This window comes from Bos indicus x Bos taurus, chromosome 17 (genome assembly GCF_003369695.1).
Source record: "Bos indicus x Bos taurus breed Angus x Brahman F1 hybrid chromosome 17, Bos_hybrid_MaternalHap_v2.0, whole genome shotgun sequence".
Taxonomy (NCBI): domain Eukaryota; kingdom Metazoa; phylum Chordata; class Mammalia; order Artiodactyla; family Bovidae; genus Bos; species Bos indicus x Bos taurus.
Genome location: NC_040092.1, coordinates 14,898,598 through 14,912,110, shown reverse-complemented (window position 1 = coordinate 14,912,110; position 13,513 = coordinate 14,898,598). Strand labels below are relative to the sequence as shown.

Genomic DNA, 13,513 nt, shown 5'->3' with positions numbered 1-13,513 from the left:
GAAGAACAGTTCTTAGGGTTATTGCGGAGGATGGAATCTACTAATACTGTCCCCTCACAGCTCCCAGCGGAGAAGGCAATGGCATCCCACTCCAGTACTCTTGCCTGGAAAATCCCATGGACGGAAGAGCCTGGTAGCTGCAGCCCATGGGGTCGCTAAGAGTTGGACACGACTGAGCGACTTCACTTTCACTTTTCACTTTCATGCATTGCAGAAGGAAATGGCAACCCACTCCAGTGTTCTTGCCTGGAGAATCCCAGGGACGGGGGAGCCTGGTGGGCTGCCGTCCGTGGGGTCGCACAGAGTCAGACACGACTGAAGCGACTTAGCAGCAGCAGCACAGCTCCCAGGCCCACAGCGGGTTATTTTCCAAGACGCGTTTCCTTTCTTTAGCCAGGGGCAGCCCTCCCGGAGCAGCTGGGGCTGAGGGGGTGTGGCCACGGGCCGGGGCTGTGGTGGGGGTGGGGGGACCCCGGCGCCTGCCCCTCGAGGCGGGTGGGCGGGGCCAAGCGGGGGAGAGGAGCTGAGGGAGGTGTGGCCACGGGCCTGAGCGGAGGAGGAGCTGGGGGACCCCGGGCCCGCCCCTCGAGGCGGGTAGGCGGGGCCAAACGGGGGAGAGGAGCTGAGGCGGGTGTGGCCACGGGCCTGAGCGGAGGGGGAGCGGGGTGGACCCCGGTGCCCGCCCCTCGAGGCGGGTGGGCAGGGCCAAGCGGGGCTGTGGCCACAGGCCTGGGCGGGGCGTGGGGAGCCGAGGGGGACCTCGGCGCCCGCCCCTCGAACCGGGTAGGCGGGGCCAAGGGGGGCGCCCTGGCGCGAGCGAACGCGCGCCGGCGCGCGCGCGCGGGGCCCCAGGTACGCGGACAAGATGGCGGCGGCAGTGGTCGACAGCGCGATGGAGGTGGTGCCGGCGCTGGTGGAGGAGGCCGCGCCCGAGGCGGCGGGCCTCAGCTGCCTTGTCAACCTGCCGGGAGAGGTGCTGGAGTACATCCTGTGTAGCGGCTCGCTGACGGCCGCTGACATCGGCCGCGTCTCCAGCACCTGCCGGCGGCTGCGCGAGCTGTGCCAGGGTAGTGGGAAGGTGTGGAAGGAGCAGTTCCGGGTGAGGTGAGCCCGCGCTCCCCCCTGTCTCTGCGCGCCCCCCACCCCACCCCGGGGCCCCGGCCTGGCTGCTCCGAGCCGCCGCCGCCGCCTCCCTGCCGGCTCGCGGACCCCACCCCCGGGAGGACCCCTTCCCGCGGACAGACACAAAGGCCTCCAGGCCGCTGGCCCCTCCGTCCACGCCAGGCGGACCCGCGAATGCCCAGATTGCGTCTCGGGAAGCGCCCAGTAGTCCGGCCCCCCATCAAGGATGACGACCGTGGTTATCACCGCTGATCCATCCTGCGCGCTTCTTTTGTGCCCGACTCCGTGCTAAAATGTTTACACGGACCCGGTGATGCAGTGATCCTAACGGCCCTTTGAGGGAAGCGGGCGCAGCATCCCTTTGGCAGTTGGCCGAGAGCACAGATTTCGGTTAGGACCCGGGATAAAATCTGGCCCTGGCATACTCACCGTGTGACCTTGCGGGTAGCAGCTTCCCTTTTTGGAGTCTCATGTATCGACTTTAAATGGTGTTATGATGAAGACCTATCTTTTACTGTGGTGGTTAGATGAGCTGATACAAGGGGAGCCTTGCACAGGGCCCCGCTCTTAGGAGGCGCACAATTAATGTTAACTATGATTGCCGTCACTGTGATTGTTGTTGCTACGACTGTCCCCATTTTATAAATGGGGAGTGGAGACACAGTATTGATATTGCTAAGCCAAGGTCACGGTGTATGCGAGTGCGTGCGCGCCGGGTAAAGATTTGAACTGGGTCCCTCGCTAGGGCCGCCCCTGATCCCTAAACCCAACCGCTTTCGCTGTTTTCCAGAGCTGCTTTTGATTCATGTTTCTTCTGCCTTTGCTTCTCTGTTAAGCTGAGGGGGTGTTTTTCTCCTTGTAGGTGGCCTTCCCTTATGAAACACTACAGCCCCACCGACTACGTCAATTGGTTGGAGGAGTACAAAGTTCGGCAAAAAGCTGGGTTAGAAGCCCGGAAGATTGTAGCCTCGTTCTCAAAGAGGTTCTTTTCAGAGCACGTAAGGATCCGTTGATGGAGCTCTAAGCATTTGCCTGCTAGCGGTGGTCTGCGTCTGGGTCTGTAGGCATTAGCTCATCCAGTCTTTTTGCTATCTCCCTTTTCAATGCGCTCACAATCCCTTCCTCACTTAGATGGCTGCAAGAGTCATTGTGTCCTTTCCTCCTATCCAACAACACGGAGCCATTTGTCCCTGCCAGCTTTAGTTTTCTAAAGCCAGAGAGAATGGGGGAGGGATAGAGAGGGAGGGCCCCGGGGGCGATGTGGAGGGAATCCAGATCAGCACTATTTCTCTTTAGGGGGGTTAGACAGTATTTTTTGCAGTCTCTACATGATTGGGGGTATCATCCATGATTGAACACTACAAATTTCACCCAGTAGTTTTCCCAGAATGGTTGACAAAGTTAATATAGTTCTTCTCTCTGGCTTTGCAGGTTCAAACCAGTAGTGAATGCATTATTTGTTACGGTAACAGGATTAAAAGCTACCCGTAAAGCAAGAATTATTACTCCCTCAGTGATACCATCTCATATTCATTATTTCTGAAAAGTTGTGGGGTTTGTTTGTTTTTAATGTTGCTGAAATGCATGGGTTTGTTTGGTTTCCCTTCCACAAAATGTCTCACAGAAGTTTCTGTATGAGGTCCTGATTCTTAACTTTTTGCACATTCTGGAAAAGAGACAGTACCAATATTTTATTTCTGATTGGAGGTCCAGAAATGGAACCAGTCTGATTTATCCTGATTTACTGAATGTTAATTCCGATGTCTAATTTTAATTACTTTTAATGAGTTCACACATTCCCTTTCAAGTTTCGAAAGGGAAAATTCGAACTTGGCACGCATTTGAATATATCTCCCTATAAAGAATAAAGCTCAGGTGTTGCGCAGTGTAATTTGTTTCTATAAACAAGTGTTTGTTAATGTCAGAATGACCTGAATTTGTGTCCTATTTGGGATAAGCCATATGCTGGGTAAAAGCACTCATAGTCTCAGATATTCCACACTGGTTTAAATATGTCTGCACACATACACGTGGGGGTGCTGGATGTGTTTGATGCACTTGGACACGAGCTTCTCGTTTGCAGCCTCTGCTTACAGTCCAGCTGGTTTTGTGTGCGTATGTAACAGCCCGAGCCTCTGTCCAGTAATGGTGCGTTGTTGTTTTTCCCCAGCTCGTCTTTCCCTGTACCTCTGCATGATGAGAAGTGTGCCGAGGACTTTGAACATAGCAGGACTATACTTAGGATTGATCTGTGGGTAGATGATTACTTTGGCTCAGGACCCTTGTGCTCCTGTGTTTTCCACGTGCACATAGGCTGACAAATTTCCTGCCTACTTTCAGAAAGAAAAGTGGGAAAAGGAATCAGATTTTTAAACCAAGGGGGGGGATATTACAGCTCATCGGCACCACCGCCTCAGCTTACAGAGGAGAAACATGCCTCGACCTTCAGAGTCACCCAAACCCCTAGACTTCTCTCTTTGGCCCTGGACTCCTAGTTGAATACCATGTTGCCAGCACAGAATAGGTACTGTGAAAGACATGATTTTTATTTTTTTAGTCCTCCTTTCAGAGTTGTTTTTCCTTAGGTGAGAACTCTGGGTTATCACTTTCAGAAATTCCAGTCTATAAATTCCAAATATAATTCATTTGCAGCTAATAATATTATTTGAACAAATTACTGTTACCCACAGGTTCCTTTTCTCCCCTAGTGGGTGGGTGGCGCCAGATAGTGTGGGAGAGGTGTGACCACTTCCTTGGAAGTGAGCAGCTTTGCTTGTAACTTTGTGTGTGAGAGACAACAGCATTGCTACTCCTTACTGTGCCTCTTGTATCTGTCTTGTTCATAGGTCCCTTGTAACGGTTTCAGTGACATTGAGAATCTTGAGGGCCCGGAGATATTTTTTGAGGATGAGCTGGTGTGTATCCTAAATATGGAAGGAAGGTAAGCTGTAGTTCTATCAGGAGTTTGTTTTACTAACCCCAGGACTAATTGCTATAATAGGTGTGTGGCTGAACCATGAGATCTATTTCAAATGTTTCATGTTACCTTCATGTCGCTGTAGTTACGTTTTTGAAAAATTCTGTGTATACAAGGTAAATACACCAAGACAATTAATATTTGAAGAAATGGTGCAAAAATCCTTGTGGGAGAAATAGTATTTATTCCTCCTGGGGGTCAAATGGCTGTGCTCTGTGTACTTGTGTCCATTATGTCGTTAGGGTAACACAAATATCCTTTCTTTGTTGTCACCACCAAACTTGCCTGTTGTGAATTGAATTTTAAAAAATATTTTTCTTAGGGATATCTTATTTAATGGATAATTTTTCATAGTTTCTGAATTCCGATAAGATGCGATCTTACTTTAGCCATGGACATTGTAGATGTCTGGTAGAGTTGTTCATCTCTCCTGATCAAGAAGAACCCTTTGTCTCTTGGTTGTTGCTTAAAGTTTTTTATGCTTTGTATTTTCTGCTGTGAAGGTTAATTTCTAGTTTACCTGAAAGATGACTTGGCTTCCAGCCTGACTTATCTACGAAAAATATTTTCTGCTCTAAAAGTTCTGGAAGCTTGACTTGAGATGGAAGATAAGGATGCTATTTTAACATCTTCCTTAAGAGAGCTCATTGTGAAATAGCTCCCAAACAAGGCGTAAGACATTTTTCTTTACTGTGGTCAAAGGGCTTTAGGAGAGCGAAATATCTATCAGTGGAACAACTGTGGGGAGAGGTAAGATGTGTCACTATTCTAGGCCTTGGATGAGTCCTGATGCAGAGGTCATTTTTCTGTTTCTATTTTGGTTTATCTATAAATGAATTGAAGTGTGATCTAATAGTATTGTGCAGCTTTAAAAATAAAAGTCGACCTCTCTTTTTTGCATATATACATATAGACTTTTAAATACATAAATAGTTAATACATACTGAGTTTATTGGTTGTTTGGGTTTGGTTGGATGTTTAGTGCAGACTTTGTTTTTTTTATCTTCTTTATGTGACTTTTCCTTCCTCTCTTCTCCATCCATTTGCATTGGCCTTCCCTGCCCCCACTCCCATAATTTATGATGACAATCTAGATTGTAGGCTTCCATGCTAATATGATATACATGAGGATGGAGGGGGATCATTACTTTACAAAACTGAGATCATATAATAGGTACTTTGCAATAAATATCTCTTTATCCTCATTCAACATTACCGTGTGGAAATCTGTCCTGATCAATTGGTAAAAATCAAATTCACCTTTAATAATGAATGCCTGCTTTTTTGTAGTATATACCATGACTTATTTAACCATCCCTCTATTGGTAATAACCACTTTTTTCTCTATTTTGTGTTACTGTGGAGAGTGATGTTTCTAGTGCTTTCATTTCTAAGTATTAGTTCCTAGGAGTGAGTTTCTTAAGTCAGACTATAGAATGTTGTTTGAAAAACATAAGGCAGAGCATAGAAGACATAAGAGATGCAGGTTCAATCCCTGGATTCGAAAGATCCCTTGGAGGAGGAAATGGCAACCCGCTCTGGTATTCTTGCCTGGGAAATCCCATGGACACAGGAGCCTGGTGGCCTGCAGTCTATGGGGTTGTAAAGAATTGGACACAACTGAGTGACTAAGTACACAAGGCAGAGCATGTCCTTGAATAAGACTTACTATCACAAAAATGTCAGTTCTTCCAAAATTAGTACATAGTGCTGTTCCATTTAGGATCCAACAAGAGTTTTGTGTGTCTTAAATGGATAGTATTGTCATAAAATATACACAGAAGAATAAATTCACAAGAAGAGCCAGAAAAAAACAGTTTTTAAATAATCACAACGGGAAACTTCTGGAGTAGGAAATGGCAACCCACTCCAGTATTCTTGCCTGGGAAATCCCATGGACAGAGGAGCCTGGCAGGCTACAGTCCATGGGAACACAAACAGTTGGGCATGAGTGAGTGACTGAACACACACACACAGTAGGAAACTTCCACCACTTGATATTAGAACATATTATAATGGAACCTGTTATCAAACATTACAAAATTTGAATAAAAATGGATAGCTCCATCAGTGGCAGAGGATCATTCAAAGCCACGTCCCAGCATAAAAGATAACGTATTTTAATTAAGCTCAGAGGGGAGAAAATGGATTATTTAATGAAAGGTATTGGACATAACTGAATATCCACCTGGAAGAAAGTAAAACTTGCATCATGTACAAAAATTAAATTCTAAGATTAAACAACCTAAAATTTTAAATTATCACATGAAAATTTCAAGAAAACAGGAGACTTCATGTACAATCTAGGAATTCCTTCTGAACCATGACTGGTAATGCAAAGGCACTTAAAAAAAAAAAAAAGGACACGATTTTGCAGTAAAAAAGAGAAGATTTGTATGACCAAAGAAACTGTAAAGAAAGTCAGTAGAATACTTAAAATTTCTGAAAAGAAATTTTAACATGTACAAAGGATAAGAGGACAATATTCTCAGAAAAGCAAGTCCAGGCACTGACAGTCTAGTAAAAATACCTTTAAATTCACTCAGATCAATGTTAAATAATAATGAAGTACTGCTTTTTTACTTATCGGATTGGTTACAAAGACTAAATATGAATAGCTAGCAAAAAAATGTATATTATTATAGTTTTTTTTAAGAAATAAGATATCATAAATATGTTACTTTTTAGCCTGACAAATATTTTAAACCTAAAGCAGGGTTGTTTTTAATAACAGAAAACTTTCACGTTTGTAAATATTTTGGGGTGCTGGTTTTCATGCTGCTGCTGCCAAGTCTCTTCAGTCGTGTCCAATTCTGTGTGACCCCAGAGACGGCAGCCCACCAGGCTCCTCCGTCCCTGGGAATCTCCAGGCAAGAATACTGGAGTGGGTTGCCATTTCCTTCTCCAGTGCATGAAAGTGAAAAGTGAAAGTGAAGTCTCTCAGTCGTGTCCGACTCTTAGTGACCCCATGGACTGCAGCCCACCAGGCTCCTCTGTCCATGGAATTTTCCAGGCAAGAGTACTGGAGTAGGGTGCCATTGCCTTCTCCGGCTGGTTTTCATAAATGACCCTATTTATATTCATTCTTGGCAAATGGCTTGTTGTTTGAATATGGAAAGCATAGGAAGGAAGAAGCATAGTTTCCATAAATGCTAAGGCACTAATCCCTGGATATTTGAAAACAGTTTACATTTACATTCTTCATGGTCTTAAAAAAGAGTAAATAAAGATTTGAAGCAGCATATTAGAAGAGCATACACCATAGATAAGAAGACTGACCCAGAATGACCAACACTGAAGCATATTTCAGTAAAACTATTGGACTTTAAAGACAGGAAAGTCCTTTGAGAATCCAAGCAAAAAAGATGAAGCCACTTACAAGGGAGAATAAGTCAGAATACCATCAGACTTTTCAACAGGAGTAGTCTCTTCCAGAGAAAAAGAGTAACACATTTAAGATATCCAAGGATGGAGAATGTCAGCCAAGGATTTTTATATCCAGCCAAGTTGATTTCCAGGTGTAAGAGCTGTGGAGAAACCTATCCACTTGCAGTAACTCAGGGACTTTTGAGCTCTGCCTGAAAAATGTGCTAGAAAATAAGCTTCAAACAACCGAAATAACCAGAGAGACCCTAATACAAGGACTAGTGGTGAACGTTAAATATAGGTTTACTTGTAGAATTAAATCCAAGTGACAGTTGATACAGACAAAGGGATTGTATGTGGTGGCTGTAAGCTCTGTGTAGATACAATACAGCTCTCCAAAAGAAATGAACAGACAATGGGGGAGAGTATGAGCAAAATGTTCACTGTTTTCAGGAACCATCAAGGTGATGAGAATATTGTTTTTGTTATTCCAAGGCTGGTGTGTGTGTGTGTGTGTGTGTGTGAAAGAGAGAGAGATGTGGAATAAAACAAGTAAGTGATCATGTGATATTTTGATTCATCCCTGGTATCCTGAAGAAACAGGATTCTCCTGGAGGAGAAAAGACATACATATATATATTAAAAATATAGAAGGTAAAAACTGTATAGTTGTGAGTTTAAATTAGATGTATCAGTATGAACTCATAAGATACTTGCTACTGAAATATGTGTTAGGTATATATGATGCATATGTACACATACTTACACACTAGACTGACTGAACAGGTCTGGAAGCAAGAATCAACCCAGCAGAAACGATCATCAGTAGTCCTCAGATTGTGGTCTTCTGTCAGTACTTCCCACAAAAGCAGCCAGGGTTTCTGGAGAAATGGCTGATTCTAGGTCCAGAGCAGGAAATGTAAAAGATGACCCGGAAGCATCTTGGAAGCCTGGAGCCAGATAGCAAGGAAAGTAACAGTATTTCATGTCAGAAGTATTCATGGACAGGAGGCTTCCTTTAGACAAGTAAACAGTGTTTCACGTCAGAAGTGTTCATGGGCCAGTATGAGGAGGCTTCCTTTGGTCAGAGATGTGATGATTCAATCATCCACGTGGACAGTACTAGAATGTGAACTCATAATACTTAACAACAACTAATTGGTCACCTTTGGAGGATATAACAACCCAAAGTATTGTTTTGGGATCTGATGAAGGTAGTGAGCATTTATTCTGCCTTTTCCTGCATACGCTGCCACTGGGGACCAGATAATGGATGAGGGGAAATTATGGTAAAACATTCTAGGTAGTAATGAAAAGGGATAGTTGAATTAGAATTCACCACTTTAGGGCCTTTGATGAAGGAGTGGACCTGGGCCTTTGAGTAGCAATCACTGCTGACGTCACAGAAAGAGACAGCCGAGGCACGATTGCCTTTCTTACAGAACTCACTACCACCTATGAAGAGTAAATGGAATCTGAATCTGATCAAGCCTCTACATCCAGTTTACAGGAATTTAGAAAACAACATGTTAAGCTACACCACGTGGATGCAGTCAGCAAATTCCAGACTCTGGGAAAATACAGGTCAAACAACCAGGTTTCTTCAACAAATAAAATACAAGGGGAAAAAAAGGTGAAGGGGAAGCCTGTGAATTAAGTGACTTAAAAGGAATCTTACCAGATTGGTCTGGAGTTTTTAGGGATGCATGTTTGTGAAAGCTCTGGAAAAAAGCAAAGTAGTGGTGACTGTAGAGCGAGGATTGTGATCGTAGTCACGGGGTGGGGGTGGGGCAGGGGGAGAGGGCCCATGGAGGGCTTCCAGGGTTTCTTCAAAGTTGTTTCTTGGCCTGAGTGGTGGATCCAGGGGTGTTTCCCTTATAGTAATTAAGTTATTTATTTGATTCATGTGATTTTTCTCAATGGCAATATTTTACAACCCAAAGATTAAAAAGCTGGTAAAACCTCTGCTGATTTTCATTTACTCCCTGAAAATTGAAGAGTCCATTATTTATGAAGCCAGGCAGATAAGATAATCATTAACTCCCTGCTACTTCCCACAATCCCTATGTGTATTCGAGAGATCCGGTGGAGAAATTCAGTTGCTCAGCAGTTATTTACTGAGCATCTGCTGTGTCAGACATTCTGGGTGCTGAGGATACAGCAGTCAGCCACACTTAAAAACCTTGCCCTCAGGGAGCTCACACTTGAGTAGAGAAGAGGTGCTGAACAAAGTAAAATATTTATTAGGAAATGAGAAGTGTTCTAGAGAACTGTTAACCAGGGAAGAGGGCGAGGGAGTCGTGGGGGTGGGGCGGGGGGCGGTCCAGTTTTAAACAGAGTGATTGGAGAGAGCCTTACTCAAAGTGACATTTGAATCAAAACCTGAAAGGAGATGAGGGCACAGATTGCAGATCTCCAGGGAAAGGATGTGCTGCTGCTGCTAAGTTGCTTCAGTCGTGTCCGACTCTGTGTGACCCCATAGACGGCAGCCCACCAGGCTCCCCGTCCCTGGGATTCTCCAGGCAGGGACACTGGAGTGGGTTGCCATTTCCTTCTCCAATGCAGGAAAGTGAAAAGTGAAAGTGAAGTCTCTTCAGTCGTGCCCGACTCTTAGCGACCCCATGGACTGCAGCCCACCAGCCTCCTCTGCCCATGGGATTTTCCAGGCAAGAGTACTGGAGTAGGGTGCCATTGCCTTCAAAGGATGTGCTAGTCAGGAGGAACTGAGTGCCTAAAGGTGAGGGGGCCTAATGTGAGCTCCAGCAGCTGTGATGAAGGGACGGTCAGAAAGCCCCCACGGCCGGTGACTGGACTGAGTGGGGTGGGGGTGATACAGGAACTGAGGGGTCAGATAGGTAACTGGAGCAAGAGTGTAAAGGACTGTTCCGGTCATCATGGGCACGTGGATTTTTACTTTGAGCAAGGTGGAAAACCGTTGGAGAATTTGGGGCAGAGTATTTTTGTGCTGACTTCACATGTCAGCTGGAGTCCTCTGGCTACCCTGTTGAACATTGACTATGACTGTTCAAAGCAGAAGCTGCTATGAAACAGATGAAAGAGGATGGTGATTTAGTTGAGTTAGTGAGACATGTTTTATGTTTCTGATACATTTGGATGATAAGACTAATAACTATTGGCAGATGGGTTGAATATGACTGTGAGAAAAAGCAAGGAGTCAAGGATGACTCCAGAGGTTTTGGCCCACCTGGAATGATGGAGTTGCCTCAGTCTGAGATGGCCATGACCCTAGGAAGGGAGAAAGTTAAGGTCTCATCAGATACTGAGGTGGGATATCATTTTAGCAGTTGGATATACAGGTGTGGAGTTGAAGGAAGAAATCCATTCTGGAAAATAAATCGAGGGCTGTTGGTATGGATGGTGTCTGAAGCCATGAGAATGGATGAGACAGCAGCAGCCTGAGGCCCGAGTTGCCCCTGGCAGGTGCCAAGTGGCCAGCAAGCTTCCAGGTGCCTCATGCCTGTTTCCTGAGACTCACCCAATTCCCCTGACTTTTCAGGTTTCTCTTTGATTTCCTGTTAGTATATCTGAAGCCAAATGGGTAACCGTTTCTTGAATTTCAGCACAGCTAATTTAGTGGTAAATTACAAATTCAAAGTCCTAAATTCTGCTGTTTCCATGAGAAGTACTCTACGCTTGTGAGCCAGATGTACTTTTCTTGTTAAGTAGACTCTTAACACAGTATGATTAGTATGACGTAAAGAAATGGATGATGGAAAGTTTTAATATCTTAATTCTTATTGACTTATTGCTAACTTGTTTGTTTTTTTCCAGAAAAGCTTTGACCTGGAAATACTACGCCAAAAAAATCCTTTATTACCTACGACAACAGAAAATTTTAAATAATCTTAAGGCTTTTCTTCAACAGCCTGATGACTATGAATCGTATCTTGAAGGTGAGACTTCAGCACTGATATTGTGATAGTCAGCTAAGTTGCCCTCAAGAGCAGTGGTGGAAAGTGGCCCTGATGAAGAAGCAGTGGAGAAGGAAACTGTACTACATGGCTTCTGGAGGTTGGGATATATGGTCTGATCACAATATATGGTCTGAGCAAAATGATTGCGTTTAGAGCTAAGATCTGCTCAGAATCTTCAGCTGTCAGCTAAAGAGTGTTTTCTAAAGATGCATTGTCAGTTCAAAGTATGAAGCTGATATTTTAGCTAAGGAGGTTAATTCCCCATTTTTCTAAGTTTTAAAGTCTCATTTCCACATCAGAAACAAATGTGTCCAGTTTTGTCTCCATGCGACCTTGAGCAAATCCCTTAACCCTTCTGGTTGGAGTTTAATGAGGACAAAATGTTCCTGCACGTCAGTGAGTCTTCTCGTCCATAATGAGCAGTGAGTGGAAAGAAGTCCTGTGGACAGGCAAGATGATGGGTAGTACTTTCTGTTCCTGTCCAATTGGACAAGAACACAATGTGACTTCATTTTTTAAAAACGATTTTAAATTCCTAACATATTACCCAGACACTCCCACAGATTTTGGTTATGAAATATAAGTGTGACTCTTCATTCACTTTCATTCCCTACTCCCAGTGATATACCCAGTACATTAATTTTTTTTTTTCCCTTGCTCATAGTCACGTCTCCATTCTATTCCTGGTCTCATGCAGGCCTCCCTACCTCTCCCAGCAGCAGCTTTCTAAGTAATACTTGCTTTCATGGGCATTGCCCTTTCTGGCTCCCAAGTCACCAGCATACAGTGCCGGCCCCATCTGAAACGCAGCCTCGTCTGCACTCCACGTGATACTGCCACGTGGCCAGCTGGCGTCCTTTTTAAAATTAAATCTCTGCCTGCTTTCAGTCCCCTCCTTTATTTGGTCAGGCCTGTCTCCATCACTGTCCAAAATGTGCCATTTGCTCCAGCCAGGCCAGTCTCCTCACTGGCACCCTACGCACAGATACCTGGCTTCACTTCCTCGTGCATGGTATCCCTTTTCTTTAGGATTCCATTCTAAGTCCTACTCGCCCTCCAGGTTCATTCCAGGTTTCATTTGCATGAAGTTTCTCTGATGGCTGCAGCACTTGCAGATTTTGCTGCCTCCAACCTAACACAGCAGCAGTGGCTGGTAAACCATGTCCATCCTGTTTCCAGTGGTCACTGTATTTCTTGGTTCTTTGGCCTTATAATCAAGATATACTCCGCAGTGCCGTGTGCAGGTTCTTGTTGATAGATCTTGTTGGTTGTGCTGCTGCTGCTGCTGCTAAGTCGCTTCAGTCGTGTCTGACTTTGTGCAACCCCATAGACAGCAGCCCACCAGGCTCCCCCGTCCCTGGGATTCTCCAGGCAAGAACACTGGAGTGGGTTGCCATTTCCTTCTCCAGTGCATGAAAGTGAAAAGTGAAAGTGAAGTCACTAAGTCATGTCCGACCTTCAGCGACCCCATGGACTGCAGCCCACCAGGCTCCTCCGTCCATGGGATTTTCCAGGCGAGAGTACTGGAGTGGGTTGCCATTGCCTTCTCCGTTGGTTGTGCTATCCAGAAGCAATTGAAGTGACTGCTTCAGTTCATTAAAATATCTTCAGTGCCCTGGAGTCTTCGCATATGTGTCCTGGAGCTGAGAGTCATCTTCTGTTTATTCCACAGTCAAGAATAACTTGATGAGCTTTATTTATGAAAACAATTACTTCTCTTTCCTCTTTATTTATAATATAAAGTAATATCATTTTTTTAAGTTCAGTCGCTCAGTCCTGTCTGACTCTTTGCGACACCATGGACTACAGCACACCAGGCTTCATTGTCGCTCACCAACTCCTGAATCTTGCTCAGACTCATGTCCATTGAGTCTGGTGACATCCAACCATCTCATCCTCTGTCATCTCCTTCTCCTCCTGCCCTCAGTCTTTCCCAGCATCAGGGTCTTTTCCACTAAGTCAGTTCTTCACATCAGATGGCCAAAGTATTGGAACTTCAGCATCAGTCCTTCCAACAAATATTCAGGACTTATTTCCTTTAGTATTGATTGGTTTGATATTCTTGCAGTCCAAGGGACTCTTAAAAGAGTCTTCTCCAACACCTCAGTTCAAA

At 44.9% G+C, this 13,513-nt stretch overlaps 1 protein-coding gene across 4 annotated transcripts in view; it reads left to right on the top strand.

The window, feature by feature from the left end:
• Nucleotides 1-629: 629 nt before the first annotated feature.
• FBXO21 (F-box protein 21) overlaps nucleotides 630-13,513 on the top strand; it is a 39,165-nt gene continuing 26,281 nt past the window's right edge. The window contains exons 1-4 of one of the 4 annotated variants that reach the window (XM_027566710.1): nucleotides 630-1,104; nucleotides 1,985-2,120; nucleotides 3,969-4,063; nucleotides 11,258-11,379. In XM_027566710.1, coding sequence (XP_027422511.1) covers nucleotides 866-1,104; nucleotides 1,985-2,120; nucleotides 3,969-4,063; nucleotides 11,258-11,379 — 592 coding nt within the window. In that variant the 5' untranslated portion in view covers nucleotides 630-865. The remainder of the gene's footprint in view (nucleotides 1,105-1,984; nucleotides 2,121-3,968; nucleotides 4,064-11,257; nucleotides 11,380-13,513) is intronic. The other 3 variants (XM_027566711.1, XM_027566708.1, XM_027566709.1) reach the window with 3 other exon arrangements.